Source organism: Dermacentor silvarum, chromosome 8, assembly GCF_013339745.2.
Source record: "Dermacentor silvarum isolate Dsil-2018 chromosome 8, BIME_Dsil_1.4, whole genome shotgun sequence".
Taxonomy (NCBI): Eukaryota; Metazoa; Arthropoda; class Arachnida; order Ixodida; family Ixodidae; genus Dermacentor; species Dermacentor silvarum.
The window spans coordinates 7,141,661-7,157,379 of NC_051161.1; the positions used below are offsets into that span (position 1 = coordinate 7,141,661).

Below are 15,719 nucleotides of genomic sequence, written 5' to 3' on the forward strand. Positions count from 1 at the left end.
TGTGGCCATTCATGACTTCCTTCATGACTATAGAAACTTACCTCAAAATTCCAGGTTGTCAAAATCAATGCCTGCTATTTTGGTATTCTTGAAAGGTCATGTTTTACTTTACTAGTGCCAGTTCTATAATTAGCACGTTTGTATCGTTACTCGGGTTGCTCGCAGTTTTTTTAAATATTTTTTCTATAATTTCATTTTTAATGAACTTTTATCATTGTTTCAACTTACCGGCGGTTTCGGCCAATCGGGCGCGCTGCGCGTCAACGACATTGATCACTGATAAGGTGACCCAGCAGATGTGAATCGCCAAGTGCTTATTTCGTACCTGCCAGTCACAACGCGGCTGCCGCTACGTCGTTGCATGTTCGTAGATATGTGCATTTCGCCTTTAGTAACACAGCTTCGAGCGTAGCTCCGCTTGGTTCCTGACCGGAGCGCGGGAGAGCCAGCTCGTGTCTCTTGTCAAACACGTTTTATCCCACATGAATGGGGCATAACGCAAACTTGGCGGTATTTTGCGAATGACTTGAACAAAATTCCACCACGCATATTCCACTCAAGTGGCTCCTGGCGTTATAGAATGAGTAGCTCGGAGCACGCGCAGTGTGACCACCACCCGCGCCTTGATGCTGCACAGCGGTGTCTCCAGTCCGCGATGAGGTGGGAACACACACAGGTTAATGGGCTACTGTCACAACATGGAATAGCTTACCTTGCTGTGAGCTTCGGCCGCGAGGCCGGATTTGGTGGCACGGTGTTCAGCCATCCTGTCGCGTATTCCGCGGTTGATGGTGCGGGCAAGAGCGAGGGCTCACGTAGTAATTTCCCTTACCGCCCGGCAGACGACGACACGGCACTCCAGCGAGCGTATTCCGCCTACACCGCCTGGCGTTTGATCGGTTTGATCAAGTGAACCGCCGGAACTGTGCTGAGCCGCGCCGGTGCCGCCGCTCCGCTCGACGAAAGCCCGGAGAGAGCAGGGAGAGCGAAAATCACGTGCTCGCCGTTTCCATGGCGACTACAGCCGGCCGATGGGCGTCGTCTGCTCGACCTGACGTGGAAGCTGTTGCTGTCTGCGAGCAGCCTCGCCGACTTGTGGGTGCAATATGTACCCCTCCCACCTCCAAGAAACGATGGATTTGGTTGCTGTTTGAGCTGACATGCTGGCTGACAGTACTACGGCTCATTGACCGGAAAAGCTCTCAGTAGCGCAACGGTGGGCGTGCTATGGCGCTAAATTTGTTTAACTTTTTAGTTCGTCTCGAAACTGTTTCGTAGTCATACGTGTCGCAATGGTTTGTTTAGTGGCTTGAAGCTTAATATGGTGAGGGTGTTCATCAGAATTGTGTGGTTACACACGATAATGTGTTCCTTTTAAGTGCAATGGAATGGAGAAACATTATTATGCAAGTTGGCGGCACATAACGGTGCGGGAACACAGTGGTAAATTCAAACTATGGCTGCAGATGGCAGAACGAAAGTGAAAATCATGAATCATGTGTTTATCGGGAGGTAATTTGTTTTTTAATTATTTTGAGTGAATTGTTCAACTTTTATGCAAGAGCAATGTGATTGGCATGAATTGCCTCGATCGCGTAGTACACAAATTAAACGCTGAGAGTTCGATGTGAAATCCGTCTGCAGTATACATATATATGTATGTACGTAAGTGGCGCCACAGTTCGTTCTGAATGACGACGTTCGTTTCGAACATTGACGTGTGCTTGGTGTGGTTTCTTGGGACACTGGCTTCGAGAACTTTGCACGTTCATTGATAGTTTGGACATAATTACTACTGTGCAGGCTGCTGTAAGACAACGTTCGAACGGTACGTTTAATGAAGGTGAGAAATATATCCTGACAATTGTTTAATTCATTGTACTTATGTACTTGTTATGAGCACTATTTGGACGTGACAGACAACTGACACCGGCGATGCCACTGAGGGCCGATTAATTTTTTTGCTTGGGGAGGGGGAATGCATGTGGTTGTCTCGAGCATCGACAACAAGCTGATCGGCATCGATACATCTAATGTAGTTCAAAGCGCTACCAAAATACTTTGCATACAGAGTGTAAACCTGGAACAAAAACTATGTCATTATTATACTTTTCTTTAGCGCTGAAGTCAGTGCATGACTAATCGTATCGTCAATCGCATTATCATGATTGCTTTGCAAATTGTAACCTCACCCTCCACCCCCTTCCACTGTAATGTCATCTTGGCGCTTTGAGTACAACCTAAATAAATAAATAAATAAATAAATAAATAAATAAATAAATAAATAAATAAATAAATAAATAAATAGGTCGATCATTATAGAAACAAAAATGGCGCACGCGATCAAAAAACAACGTAAAATGCATTCAACTAGCTGTATCACTCGCTGCACAGCTAAGAAACCATTGTATTCTGCCTATATTGGTAATGTTCTCCTTGACATTTTATTTTGCAGGCAAGCTGAATGCTGATTATTGGTCATCTGCAGAAATGGCTCTTGAACGGTGCCTGGTTGAGTTCTTTGCTCTTCAAGCAAAGAGGGCTGGTGGAACCCTCACTGTATCACAAAATGACACAATCAAGAAATACGATAAGTGTGCACCAATCACACTGATCAACTACATGAATTCCAATTACAATGGTTCACTGGTACGTTTCTTAAGGGGCCACACAGACTTCTTTGTCTTCACCAGCTACAACAAGGTGTGTCTGCAACCTCACTTTGATGCAGTGAGCATTCTGGCTAATCCAAACAACCTGGATATTGTGCAGTTCTTTCTGGACCTTCTCCAGAAGATAGGGGCAACACGAGAGCAGCCATGTTCAGTGCACATTCTGTCTAAGTATATACAATATATGGACCATGATGCAAGACTCTTCCTTCATAAGATGTATGCCAACAGCCTCAACATATTTTTTACTCTCAATGTTACCCACTTTCATGTGACATCACCAGACCGTGGCTTCGTCTTCTTGAGGCGGCCCGTTGCTGCTTCAAATTGCATTGCTGCGCACCTGAGGAAATGCTTGCACAAAAGCAACGCTTTCAGCTGTTCAAGTGGACTCAACATGGAGCAGCTTCAGCACGAGGGAACGACGACTTGGCTTCCTGACCTCAAGCAGTACTTTAGTGATCGAGCAAGGACAAAGCTGAATGATGTGTTGAACTCTTACCCAAATATATTCAAATGGCAGCCTCGTGAAAAAGTGTGGCTTCGCAAGAAATATGAGAAGTGGAATGACACATGGAGTAGTGCCGAGGAACTCTTACTTGCTGTTCACTTCATGGAACTGTTGAAGGACATAGGTGCCGTGTCATCAAACCCAATATGCTTTAACTACATCCTCTGCAGCACAAAGTCTGTGCCTCAGGAGTGCTCAGCCTATCTGAAGCGAGTTTTTCCTGGCATTGACCTCATTGATTTGTTTCATTTGCACCCAGACAAGTTCGACCTCTCTACAGTCAACTGCGTTTCACTGAAGTGTGGCAGGGAAGAGGTTGAAACGAAAAGGTGCCCAGAACTCCTGTCAGCCTACTATGCTGCCAAGCTGCTAAAGTATGCCCCAAACTTGACACCTGATCTCTTGAGTATCTGTGCAGAGCAGGCCCCTAAGGCTGTGAGGACCTATTGTGGCTCTACTGTACGACACAGGCTTCACACCGTTCTTGATTCAGGACAGGAATTGCTTGCCAATGGTGCCATAGATTGTACACAACCTATTGACATGATCAAGTCTGTCTGCGGAACACCTGTTTTTGGAGCAAACAAAAACAAAGGATCAGGAAAATCCAAATATTCAGCTTCAAAATCCGCTGTTTCTGTGCCAGAAGAAGCCTCCACAAGTTCTTCTAGGAAAGAAAAGCAGGCACCTGTCTTGGCAAGTGCTATTCAACCAGAACGTAATATGCCAAATCTTCGAGCCCCCATAGCAGACGTGCCAGTTCCTGCCGCAGGCAGCTTGACACCATCAGAGTCGCTGAAACCACACTACAGATGGCCTAAACCAGGGAGCCAAAGTGAACCGAAGGAATGTATGGCTTCGTCTGGTACTCTAGTGAGGTCCCACTCGCTTGTTTTAATACCAGCATCACACAGCATGGAGCTGCTGTCTCAAGAGACATCTGGAGAAAACTGTGTTCCCGAGTTGGGGAAGAATGACAGCAGAAAGTCTGCGACTATGAAAAGATCCAGCTCTCTTGTGTGTTTGGCACTGAACAACTCTGCTGATTCAGCAACAAAGTTGCTAGGCGACAATGCAGAAGCTCAGAAAAACTCCTCCTGTGTACAGCTTTGTGGCAATGCAGCAGAGATTTCGGCACTGTCGACTTCACTTGAAAGCACCAGTAGTTTAGCAGAGTGCAAGAAACAGTCCCAAGAACAGACAAGCACAGTTGACGAGAATGTTGAGGAAGCAAATGATGCAGACGTGATTGATGATGACCCCGATTCCTCACCTGACTATGTGTACAGTAAGATGGAGTCCGTGCTGTCAGAATTCATTAAGAAACGGCTTGAAGCTAGTCCTACTCACTCAGAGAATTTTACAAGCTTGCATGAAGCTGTGACCAAACATTTTGGACCTATGTGTAATTACGAGATTCATCTAGCGGTGCTTTTTTGTGTGGGAACACTCAGTTTTGATGGACAAAACGTACACTATCACCCTGATTAGCTAGTATTAAAGTTGCTGCAATGGCAAATTACTCAGTAGCAGCAGTATTGCTTACTTGAATATTATTTCTGTTGTACCATGAGCTGCTTTTAAAAATTACTTGTTGCAAATTTCACTGCAAATTTATTTTGGAAAAGCCAAAGCAAGTTGCTTATGTCATTTATGTTGTATGAAATTAAAATATTTATTATATTTTTTTACTGATATCACGTTCTTGTAGGCACAAACACAATTTCTTACACTTATCACTTGGAAGTTCAGCTAAAACCTTTTTTTTGTCATTGGTGTTTGTCAACTGCATTCATGACTCCTCACCTAATGTGCAGCCAATTACATAAATTGTTGACACTTTGATTAGGTTAAGAGACTTGTCAAAATACTATACGAAACAAGCAAAATGCAGGTTGTTTCGACAAGTTGGTGGAACCAGATTTCATGTAAAATAAGTCTTTCAGTGAGCTGATACATGTGCTATTTGGATTTGAAGGCACACCAACACTCTTGTCAAGCCTTGTCTAATGCATCCTTCTGTCTTTGTGTTTGCCATTATGTGCAGCAGTAGCACCATGCCTTCTGTGTTCTTCATGCTATTTTTGTGCCCAGTACCCAGGGGCGGAGCCAGGGGGAAGATCAGGGAACGGCCGCCCCCCGTTTGCCCCCCCCCCCCCCCCAATAACGCTGAAAAGCTGACCCAAGATAGACGGTATGAAACAAAATTCCAATGTCGAAAACTCACTCGCGCAGTAAGTCTTGCCAGACATTGTGGATTTCCTACACGCAGATGAACCACTACACTACAATACAAAATGCGGGTTTATTGCACCTGGATTGTGCTGAAGTCATCATCCTTGCACAGAAACTTGTGAAAAGGAGGCAGTGCACCAGTTGACAGTTGACAAGAACTTTATTAAAAGGTCCTGAGGAAAAAGATTGGCCGAAGGCACCGCAATCAAGTTGGTGGCTCCGCCCATGACGGAACCGGGAGCTGGTGACTCTTGGCGACGTCGCGGGCCCTCTGGACGGCCTGTCGTTGATGCGTAAAGTCCGTACTTTGCAGTGGGGCGTCCCACTTGGACTTGTCGTGAAGATCAGAGCCCCGCGTTGGACGGGCACAGCCAGAGCATATGATCGAAAGAGCAGAAGTCGTGCCCACATTTGGAGCACGATTGCGGGAAGTTAGAATCTATCCAATTGAGCACTCTGGGGGTGAGGTACGATCTCGTCTGTAAGAGCCTGAACGTGACACACTGAGCCCTGTTTAATTTTGGGTGAGGGGGAGGGAATTTCCTTCTGCTCAGTCAAGCATGAAAATTTCCTTCAGGATGAACTTAAGCCGAGTAGTGGTTAGTTGCAATACATTTCTACTTAACATAATGTGCATAATGGGAAACAGTGCTGAAAAAACAAGGACATTGGAACTGCGGATGACCTTGTTCTAATGCATTCATGCCAATTTACAATTCTGTAATAGAATATGAGCAAGTGGCATAAAATTGTACAAGTGTATCTTGAGATGTCTAAGTATGCTGAGTGAACAAAGAGTGTCATCAAAAGCAGCAAATAACTCTACATCTCGTGACCTGCAGTGTTCTTGCAGTGTGCTGTTACAGCTGTTACTATACTTTTCTTTGAATGTCCCACATTTTTTTTCATGTGCTCCAAAAACAAGTGTAGAATGAGAACACATAAGGGTGAATGTTATGAGGATGATAATTTGGCTGCTCACACCTATTTTGTCCTATACAGGCTTGATTTGGCTGTTCCTTCTTACCATGCTTCGTTTTGCTGCTATAGTGAACTTTTCATACTACAGAAGGACAACAAACTGTTACAGAGCACCAAATTTAGAAGCTCTTGAACAACTAGAAGTAAAACAGAGAATAATTTAATGCAGAATTTACCACTCATAATGATGGATCTTCTATTAACAGTAACCAAGTCCTTGCTGTGCTGTACAGCCACTCATGGCTAAGTCAAAATACACAGTATATGCTTCTAGCAGCCTGATTTCTTAAGATTCAGAATGTGAAAACGGAATATTGCAACTTAGGGAAGAAGACAAAGTCGTCATGTGCTAAGCAGTGCTGAGGAAGACCAGCTTTGCAGATGAAACGGAAAGGCAGGTTGTTTGCCAACACATTTTGCGACAACACATTTTGCAATCAGTTGCAAAATTAAGTGTGATGTTTTCTGCTGCTGCTCCTTACCATGAAGTATAAGTATGCTATACTAAACTAGTACTACAGATGCTTGTTGCTGTATGCTGCAAAGTTTTGCAACGTGACTGTCCTCTAGGAAACACTCTGCATGGTGACGCACCTACAGAAGCGAGTAGTGCTGGGAACATGGCCTGAAACTAGACTGCGTTTCACTGTGACACAGCAATGTAGCAAAAGGGAGGAGGCCAGGACACCAACCAATAAGATTTAAAATTATTTTTCACATTTTGGCTCCCCCATGGAAGCCTTGTACACAATGTGATAGCATTATAGGTGGACCAAACATACCTTGTAGGTATCCGTCTTACAAAGAATGTGGGCAGATCCTGAAGGTAGTGAAGTCTAACACAGCGTCTCAAAGCGGGGTAGCTGTCGCTATAGGAAGAATAGAAGAAACTGGCATGGGATGCACATTCCAAATGTTTCAAAGAGCGACTTTGGTACGAGAAAAGCAGGTGTACGATCGTGGCCTAATGGTCAAAGCACTGGGCTGCAGAGGTCTGATCCCACCATCGGTCACGCATTTCTTTATAGCATTACAGGCAGACTTCGCCCACTATGGAAGTATCTAACAGAAAACTTAAGGTATGTTGAGTGTACGCGATCGCGTTGCACTGTGCACAAAATTGTTAGATATACGAGGTATAGAAATGTCGCTTGATATACGAGAGTGTGCAAGGTCGCCAGTGACGTGCGTGCAGCTGTAGGCAATGTCGCAATCATCATGCCTAAGTATATGACAGAGTTAGCAGAGCTAAATTCTGGCCTAGTTCTTTTTTTTTTTTTTGTAATGGACCACTGATTTGCTGATGCTGTAGGGCACATTAATGCAGAAGCATATCCCGTTTCCATTAATACACATGAATGAATGAATGAAATTGTTACAGTTTCAAGTGTAATCTTGTGCTGCACCATATTATAACTAAGTTTCTCATAGAATAGTTATAAGAGGCTATGTACAGCATATTAGTGCTGCAAGATGCACATTAATAATCATTTACAGAAACGTTACTGAGCTGATAGAAGGCGCTGAACACAGCACTTGATATAGCGATCGGTTCTTTATAATCCTGTTACTCTTCTTAAAGTGGGGCTTTCTAGGCGAACCCTCCCGAACTCTGCTGACTGTGGCTCTTGCTGCTGTCTTTCTGAATAGCTCACACACAGGACAGCACTCGTATAACAAATCAGCTTGTATGTAGCCGAATGTGTACTGCCCCTACAGATGTGCCAATGGCCGGCTCTGGTCTCCAGAATATTATGCAGCGAAACAACACATGGTACCTAAAGAAAGCTGGCAGATCCCATGCCCTGTGGGAATCGATGTTATGCTGATTCCATTCCATTATGCAAACACATTCCATTGGTTTTTGAGTGTTAATCTTTCTTTTGCCGAGTCATATGGTCATGACTATGACTAGTGCCATCATCATTTAGTGTTTCCTTCACTTAGTACCCACATCAGAAGCATATTTCAGTGGTTTTTGAGTGTTATACTTTTTTCGCTGGGTCATTGTCATTTTAGGCAGCTATTTCATGACCTATGTGACACGCATGTCATGACATTAATGTCATCACCTATCATTTATGTTCTTCATACACTCTTGTCATACTATGCCTCTTTTAGTACCTACCAAGTTAACGAAGTACAGTGCCGAAAACAGCCAAGCTACTTTCATTCAAAATAGTGATGAACCGGACACAGAGGCTCCTTCTATAACTAGTGCTGAAGTTAGAAGGGCCTTGAAAGACATGACCAGGGGAAAAGCTGCTGGAGAAGATGGAATAACAGTAGATTTAATCAAAGATGGAGGAGATATCATGCTTGAAAAGCTTGCTGGCCCTTTATACGCAATGCCTCACAACTTCATGTGTACCAGAGAGCTGGAAGAACGCCAACATTATACTAATCCATAAGAAGGGAGACGTTAAAGAACTGAAGAATTATAGACCCATTAGCTTGCTTTCAGTATTGTATAAAATATTCACCAAGATAATTTCCAATAGAATCAGGGCAACACTTGACTTCAGCCAACCAAGAGAACAGGCTGGCTTCAGGAAGGGATATTCTACGATGGATCATATCCATGTCATAAATCAGGTAATCGAGAAATCTGCGGAGTACAATCAACCTCTCTACATGGCTTTCATAGATTATGAAAAGGCATTTGATTCAGTAGAAATACCAGTAGTCATAGAGGCATTGCGTAATCAAGGAGTACAGGAGGCATACGTGAATATCTTAGCAAACATCTACAAGGATTCCACAGCTACCTTGGTTCTCCACAAGAAAAGTAGAAAGTTACCTATCAAGAAAGGGGTCACGCAAGGGGGAGACAATCTCTCCAATGCTATTCACTGCATGCTTAGAAGAAGTATTCAAGCTCTTAGACTGGGAAGGCTTAGGAGTGAGGATCAACACGAATATCTCGGCAACCTTCGGTTTGCAGATGACATTGTCCTATTCAGCAACAATAGAGACGAATTACAACAAATGATTGAGGACCTTAATCGAGAAAGTGTAAGAATTGGGTTGAAGATGAATATGCAGAAGACAAAGATAATGTTCAATAGCCTGGCAAGGGAACAAGAATTCACGATCGCCAGTCAGCCTCTAGAGTCTGTAAAGGAGTATGTTTATCTAGGTCAATTACTCACAGGGGACCCTGATCACGAGAAATAAATTTACAGAAGAATAAAATTGGCTTGGAGTGCATACGGCAGGCATTACCAAATCCTGACTGGGAGCTTACCACTGTCGTTGAAAAGAAAAGTGTACAATCATTGCATTCTACCAGTGCTAACATATGGGGCAGAAACTTGGAGGTTAACAAAGAAGCTCGAGAACAAGTTAAGGACCGCACAAAGAGCGATGGAACGAAAAATCTTAGGACTAACGTTAAGAGACAGGAAGAGAGCGGTGTGGATCAGAGAACAAACGGGGATAGCCGATATTCTAGTTGACATTAAGCGGAAGAAATGGAGCTGGGCTGGCCATGTAATGCATAGGATGGATAACCGGTGGACCATTAGGGTTACAGAATGGATACCAAGAGAAGGGAAGCACAGTCGAGGTCGGCAGAAAACCAGATCGGATGAAGAAGTTAGGAAATTTGCAGGCGCAAGTTGGAATACGCTAGCGCAAGACGGGGGTAATTGGAGATCGCAGGGAGAGGCCTTCGTCCTGCAGTGGACATAAAATATAGGCTGATGATGATGATGATAAAGTTAACGAAACGGCCATGAGAGCACCAAGACGTAGGCGGCTAGGCAGACGGACGAACACTGTCAGTGGCAAATGTTGGCCAAGAAATGCTTCACAATTAATGTCTTCAGTGCAACAAATATATGCCTTCAAGTCAGACAATTGCACATCTTCGTGAATGTTCTTGTATGAGTGCACCAAGAAAAATACCTCAACATCATTAGACAGACTGGACAATCATCCCTTTGTTGGAAGTGGGTACCTTTGGACACTGGTCGAGGCCATCCTCAGCACAGAAGGCATAGAATGAGTTGTCACGCTTCTTGAGGGCAAGTGGACTGAGTGAAAGACTTTAAAAAGTGTTGTGCACTATATCACACTCTCGTACAGCTCTCTTTTTTTCTTCTTTTTTTTTCATAGACCGCCTGGCTGCTCTGTGCTGCTGCAGCCAGGCAGTCTATGCACTGGCTAACCTAACCGTCTTTCCCTCTCTTCTCCTCCTCCTTCAAGTGTGTACTTACTATAATTAAGCAAAGCTTGCTGTGTCTTCTTTTGCAAGTTATGGCACGTCTGGTCGGTCAGCTTCTTGCCAATTAAGGTTAACCTGTCTTGCAGATAGTGCAGTAGTAAACAACTCATCCCGGAGATGGCATGATGAAATGTGGGCCTATCCCAGAGGCAGTGTAATCCACAAACATGTGGATCATGTGGGTCGTGTGGTGGTAGTTTCCATGTCTTGCCAATTTTCTAGGCAAGCATGTAATTTATACGCTTCACAACAGGTTGCAGAAGGTGACCAGTGTTACGGCATTTAATTAACCACTTAATGAAAACCTCGCTTCATTCACAGATTCAAAAAGGTGCGTTGGATCTGCATTTATTTCTTTGAACGCCTTTGGTGCAAAAGAAGGGCATTCTGGAACACCAGTCAGTTGTAAGGACAAAGGAACAGCAACCTCGAGCAAAGCCATAATCGCAAACCCAGGAAGCACGCAGCTAGCCAGCAGACGTCTACCTTCCAGCTTGATCTAGCCAAGGCCACAGCTAGTAGCAGTCTTTTGTAAGCTGTACTCGAGCCAGCTCTACAAGTTGCCGGTATAAGCTGCTGGTCTCCACAAGCCAGCTGGTAGCTCAGCTAATGCTTGCTCCACTTACGGCTAGTAGCCACCTTGGAAAGCAGTGCTGTAGCTACGGTGCAGACCTTCAATGGTCAGGCTTGTTTCAGCTTTGCAGGTGCTAATGTTAGCTCTACGTAGCATGTTTACGATCCTGGAAGGTTGAATTCTTATTTTACATGTCACTACAAATTATAAGAAAGGCAACGACCACAGTAATATTTTCACTTTGACTGTGGTCAGAGTCTTTCTTGTGCGAAGTTCATTCCTAATGAGATGAGCTGTTATCAAGCCCTTGATGTCATGGCATTGTAATATTGCCCAAATACCTAATTGATAATCATGTAAATAACTAATAAATTCAGTGTAATACAATATCTTTTGTCAATACATAACACCAGTACCGAAATAGCTATCCCAATGTTCACAAAGAAATGAACTAGTGCTCTATATATTATTCTCCCACACCTTCCTTTTAAACTGCCAGACAACAGTTTTTGCCTAAGCTCGTGCCAGTATAGGCATTTCTAGTGATCAAATTACATCAGCACTCACCAACTTTAATGTGTACGAAAGTTGCTGATGACACATTATTGGAGATTTTTGTTCAAAGTTTGACGTCTGCCACTACACACGCGTGGCAGAAAAAGCAACTTCTCATTATCCCCCTTTATTTTTTAGAATTTAAGGCACAGCTTAAACAGGTGTTGCAGTTCAGCCCAAGCACACACTGAATGCATTACATTCCACTCATTTTGTTCAGCCATTCTCAGCATTCGACCATCATGCCTGTAAACTGTTCTACATTTGCAGAGTCGGAAAGGACCATTGCTTTGTGACACTAGTGGATCAGTATTAGTATACTATACCATGCATGCCGGCTGTAGCCATGCACTTAATAAGCATGTCTGTCTGAAATATTGCAACATATGTATGATTCTATTTCCCTTGTTCCACAGGCCATGAGTAGATTGCACTGGTATGAAAATGCATGGATCCATATGCAAAAGCCACATATGCCATTTCCACGACCAAATTCAGCCAATAAATACCACTATTGCTTCAGGTAAACTGCACTCTGTAAACGGTTGAATGTAGTACTAATGGCAGCAGAACTGCGTGCAAGTGTGTGGAGAGTCCACTTTAAGCAAGATAAAACAGCATGCGGAAGGGCTGTGATATGTCGCGAGCCTAGGCGTTGCAGCTAGGCATGCGCCATGGTAGCGGCGCAAGCGCTATCACCCTTTGGTTGTGCTCAAAAGCGCTGGCATTCAAGCTGGTGCATGCTTTCATTCCTGTAACATAGAACCGGGCAGTTCGCCCACCGCTGTTAAGTTGATGGCTAAATAAAGCCGTATTGTTTTCACTCCAATATTGCGCTGTCCTTCCATCAGACACAACAGACTGTTTCCTGTCTCATCATCATGCTTAAGGGAGCAGTAAAAATGCAGTTTATTTCATATACACAAATGTGATTCAGTATGGTTGTCTGAGTATGAATCGTACAGTGGGTGATTAGTAAATGCAACTTCTTTACAGAGAACTTAGAAATCTTAATTATCAACGCAACAAAAAATAAGATTATCTTAGTAAAAATGTTGATAAAATGTGTACAGAGACCAATTAGCTTTTTTTGAGAGCATCACTCAATTTAGCACACTTGATCTTCAAATAAAAAACAAACAATGCAGACAAAAAACAAGCTATGACTTGGATGGAATTGTAAGCGTAAAAAATAGCAGAGGTGCGTTTACAATGCTCTCTTGAATATATATTTCCAGTAACCAATGTTTTAAGACTTATTTTGCCTAAATCATGGCTGTAAGAACTTTACCATTGGCACAACACATGCACGCACACACACGACTGATTTGTGGTGCTTTCAAAGGTTACCAATTCGAATTACAACTTAACTGTGGCTGGCCTACCACGAAGAGACCCAGGGCTGGGCAAAGATACTTAGCAATTGTATCATGATATGATATAATACAAGATACTAGCTCAATTGTTGTATCTGATACGATACTTTCCTTTTGTATCTTAGATACTTTGATACATTTGCGAATTTCTTATTATAGATCTATGTAATGCAGCACCAAACGCATGTTTGCTTGGAAATTTCTTAACTCCGACCGACCTTGTTTCATTTGAATGAAATGTCTCTTAGTATCTCAAAGTTTTTGACTTTCTTGCTCGAAGTATAATATTTTCATTGCGAAACAATTTATTGGGGTTGCTTTAGCTGCTTAACATGAAAGCTCTCTTTATGCTGCGTTGTCAGCGGTTTTTGCTTGTTGCTTTTGTAATTGATGAGAGTTGCTGCTCAGCTTACCGACCAGCTAGTGGGTCGACATCTAATTACAAGAACATCAATAAGAAGTCTCTGCATGATGGCACAAATACCGCTGTGGAGTTTTACGTTGTCAGCAAACATATTACCGTTTACGCAGTACCGGACAGGTGTATAGCAGCAATGCTGGTAGCGACATTTTTGTGATGCATTGTGTATACAGAGAGCACAAAAATTTGCAATGACCTTTCATATTCTACTCATCTGCTGGCATAAAGCATTCGTTAGCGGACATATTCATTAACGTGCAATCGTTTTACAATTTCTCTTCGGGAAAACTTGTGCAGCGCAAAAACGTTTCATATGTAATGTAGTGGTACAAAGCATTGCAGGATACCGCCGTGTTTCACTGAACTACCCGCCGTGGTTGCTCAGTGGCTATGGTGTTGGGCTGCTGAGCATGAGGTCGCGGGATCGGACCCCAGCCAAGGCGGCCGCATTTTGATGGGGGCGAAAGGCAAAAACACCTGTGTACTTAGATTTAGGTGCACGTTAAAGAACCCCAGGCGGTCGAAATTATTCCGGAGTCCTCCACTACGGCGTGCCTCATAATAAGATCGTAGTTTTGGCACATAAAACCCCATATGTTTTGTTTTTTTTTCACTCGACTGCTATTTATAGCTCCGATTACCTGGTGATTTGTAACAGTAAGAAATTAAAGGCTGAGCTAAAAAAAAATAAAATGTACCTAAGTAAAATAGAAAAGCGGTTCTGTGTCACACAGGCACAATGAATACGTAGAAACACAATACAGGCAGCACCACTAATAGCTATGACATTTAAGCATGAAGTATTGTCAACTTACCTGTTAAGGTCGCACAATAGAAAATTCAATGCCTGTGGAAAATAGCTTAAAATGGCTCGTGGATGCTCATGAGAAAAATGGAGTATTTGGTATTATAACGTCCCTCGCTAGAGGGCTCTGGCAGAACGATAAAAGATGAAACATGGATCTGGCAGAACGATAAAAGATGAAACATGGATGAAAATAAATGGGCTGCTAAAGTGCACAAGTATCTCTACATGAAAAGCGTGGACACAGAATGGAGGAAGAGGTCAAGGAAGTTGGCAACCAAGTACAGGATAATCGAAACTGTAAATAGACAACCAGGGGTCATCAGAAAGAAAGTGAGAGAAATAGAGACCGTGAATTGGATGCAAAGAATGGAAACGAAAAGGACAATGGAGATTTACAAGAATGAGAAGAAAGAAATTAGAAGGGAAAATCTGTACGATAACACAAAGGGCAGTGCCTTGCTATTTGAGGCTCGAGCCGGTTGCCTAAGGACGAAAACATATCGGAACAAATATTCGGAACTAGATGAGACATGTGTATGCTGCAGTAAAGATCCAGAGACCACTCAGCACATCCTAATGGAATGCGACGGGATCCACCCAGCGAGAACCGTAGGTAACGTGCAACTCCCAGAAGCGCTTGGGTTTAAAGTGGAAGGAAACATAAACAGATCAGCCGTAGAGATCAGCAAGAGACGATTAGAGTACTGGTGGAAAAAAAGCAGGGAAAAGATGGATACGACCTGATCTCTTAAAATCATAGGCAGCGGTACAAGCTAAATTTTTGAAAAAGGTATACAAAAATGCGAGATAAAGAACATGTGTAGTATACCTGATTAAATCAAGCAGGCTAGGTGACTATTTGTCGCCACCCCGTTTCAAAGGGGATGCCAATAAATCATCATCATCATCATCAAGAGTCCCGCTACCTTTAGTTTTATTCAGGTGGCTCCGCGGCAGCAGTATCAGCTTGAGAAGTGGAGTTGAGCCAACTTTTATCAATTTTCACGGTGATGTTGCAATAGCAGTATCTTGTATCTTAAGATACATGATATATTCTTTTGTGCATTGGAAATACAAATAGTGATACACGTCTCTTGCTTCACATGCTTGTTTATTTTCATTGCCGCAGTCCTTGCAATGAAGAGGCAAGTTTGAGCCATAAGCATATTTCAATGAAAGCTTATGCTCCCGCAGGCGATCATTAATACATCGGTCAGTTTGGCCGATGTACTCTTTCCCACTTCAGCGGTATGCGGTATACGACCCTTTCCTCAAACTTCACAAAAGGGTTTGTATGTTTAATAGAACACCCTGCTTTCTTAGAGTTATCAAAACCAATCAGGCGGCACAAAGTAGAA

The 15,719-nt window shown here is 43.1% G+C and overlaps 2 protein-coding genes across 6 annotated transcripts in view; one reads left to right on the forward strand and one right to left on the reverse strand.

Annotated features, from left to right (window-relative positions):
- The window catches only part of LOC119460570 (myophilin), a 57,027-nt gene extending 56,102 nt beyond the window's left edge, over positions 1 to 925 (reverse strand). Inside the window, exon 1 of the mRNA XM_037721513.2 lies at positions 713 to 925. Coding sequence (XP_037577441.1) covers positions 713 to 766 — 54 coding nt within the window. The 5' untranslated portion in view covers positions 767 to 925. The remainder of the gene's footprint in view (positions 1 to 712) is intronic.
- Positions 926 to 1,039: 114 nt separating this feature from the next.
- LOC119460569 (uncharacterized) lies at positions 1,040 to 4,867 on the forward strand. Of its 5 annotated transcripts, none has more exons than XM_037721512.2 (2): positions 1,040 to 1,843; positions 2,456 to 4,867. In XM_037721512.2, the coding sequence occupies exon 2, from the start codon at positions 2,491 to 2,493 to the stop codon at positions 4,672 to 4,674; it is 2,184 nt and encodes a 727-aa protein (XP_037577440.1). In that variant the 5' UTR covers positions 1,040 to 1,843; positions 2,456 to 2,490; the 3' UTR covers positions 4,675 to 4,867. The 5 variants fall into 5 exon arrangements, with proteins under 5 accessions (XP_037577440.1, XP_049528218.1, XP_049528217.1 ...); XM_049672261.1 differs by having other exon boundaries at positions 2,957 to 4,867; XM_049672260.1 differs by having other exon boundaries at positions 1,040 to 1,828.
- The last annotated feature ends 10,852 nt before the right edge of the window (positions 4,868 to 15,719 follow it).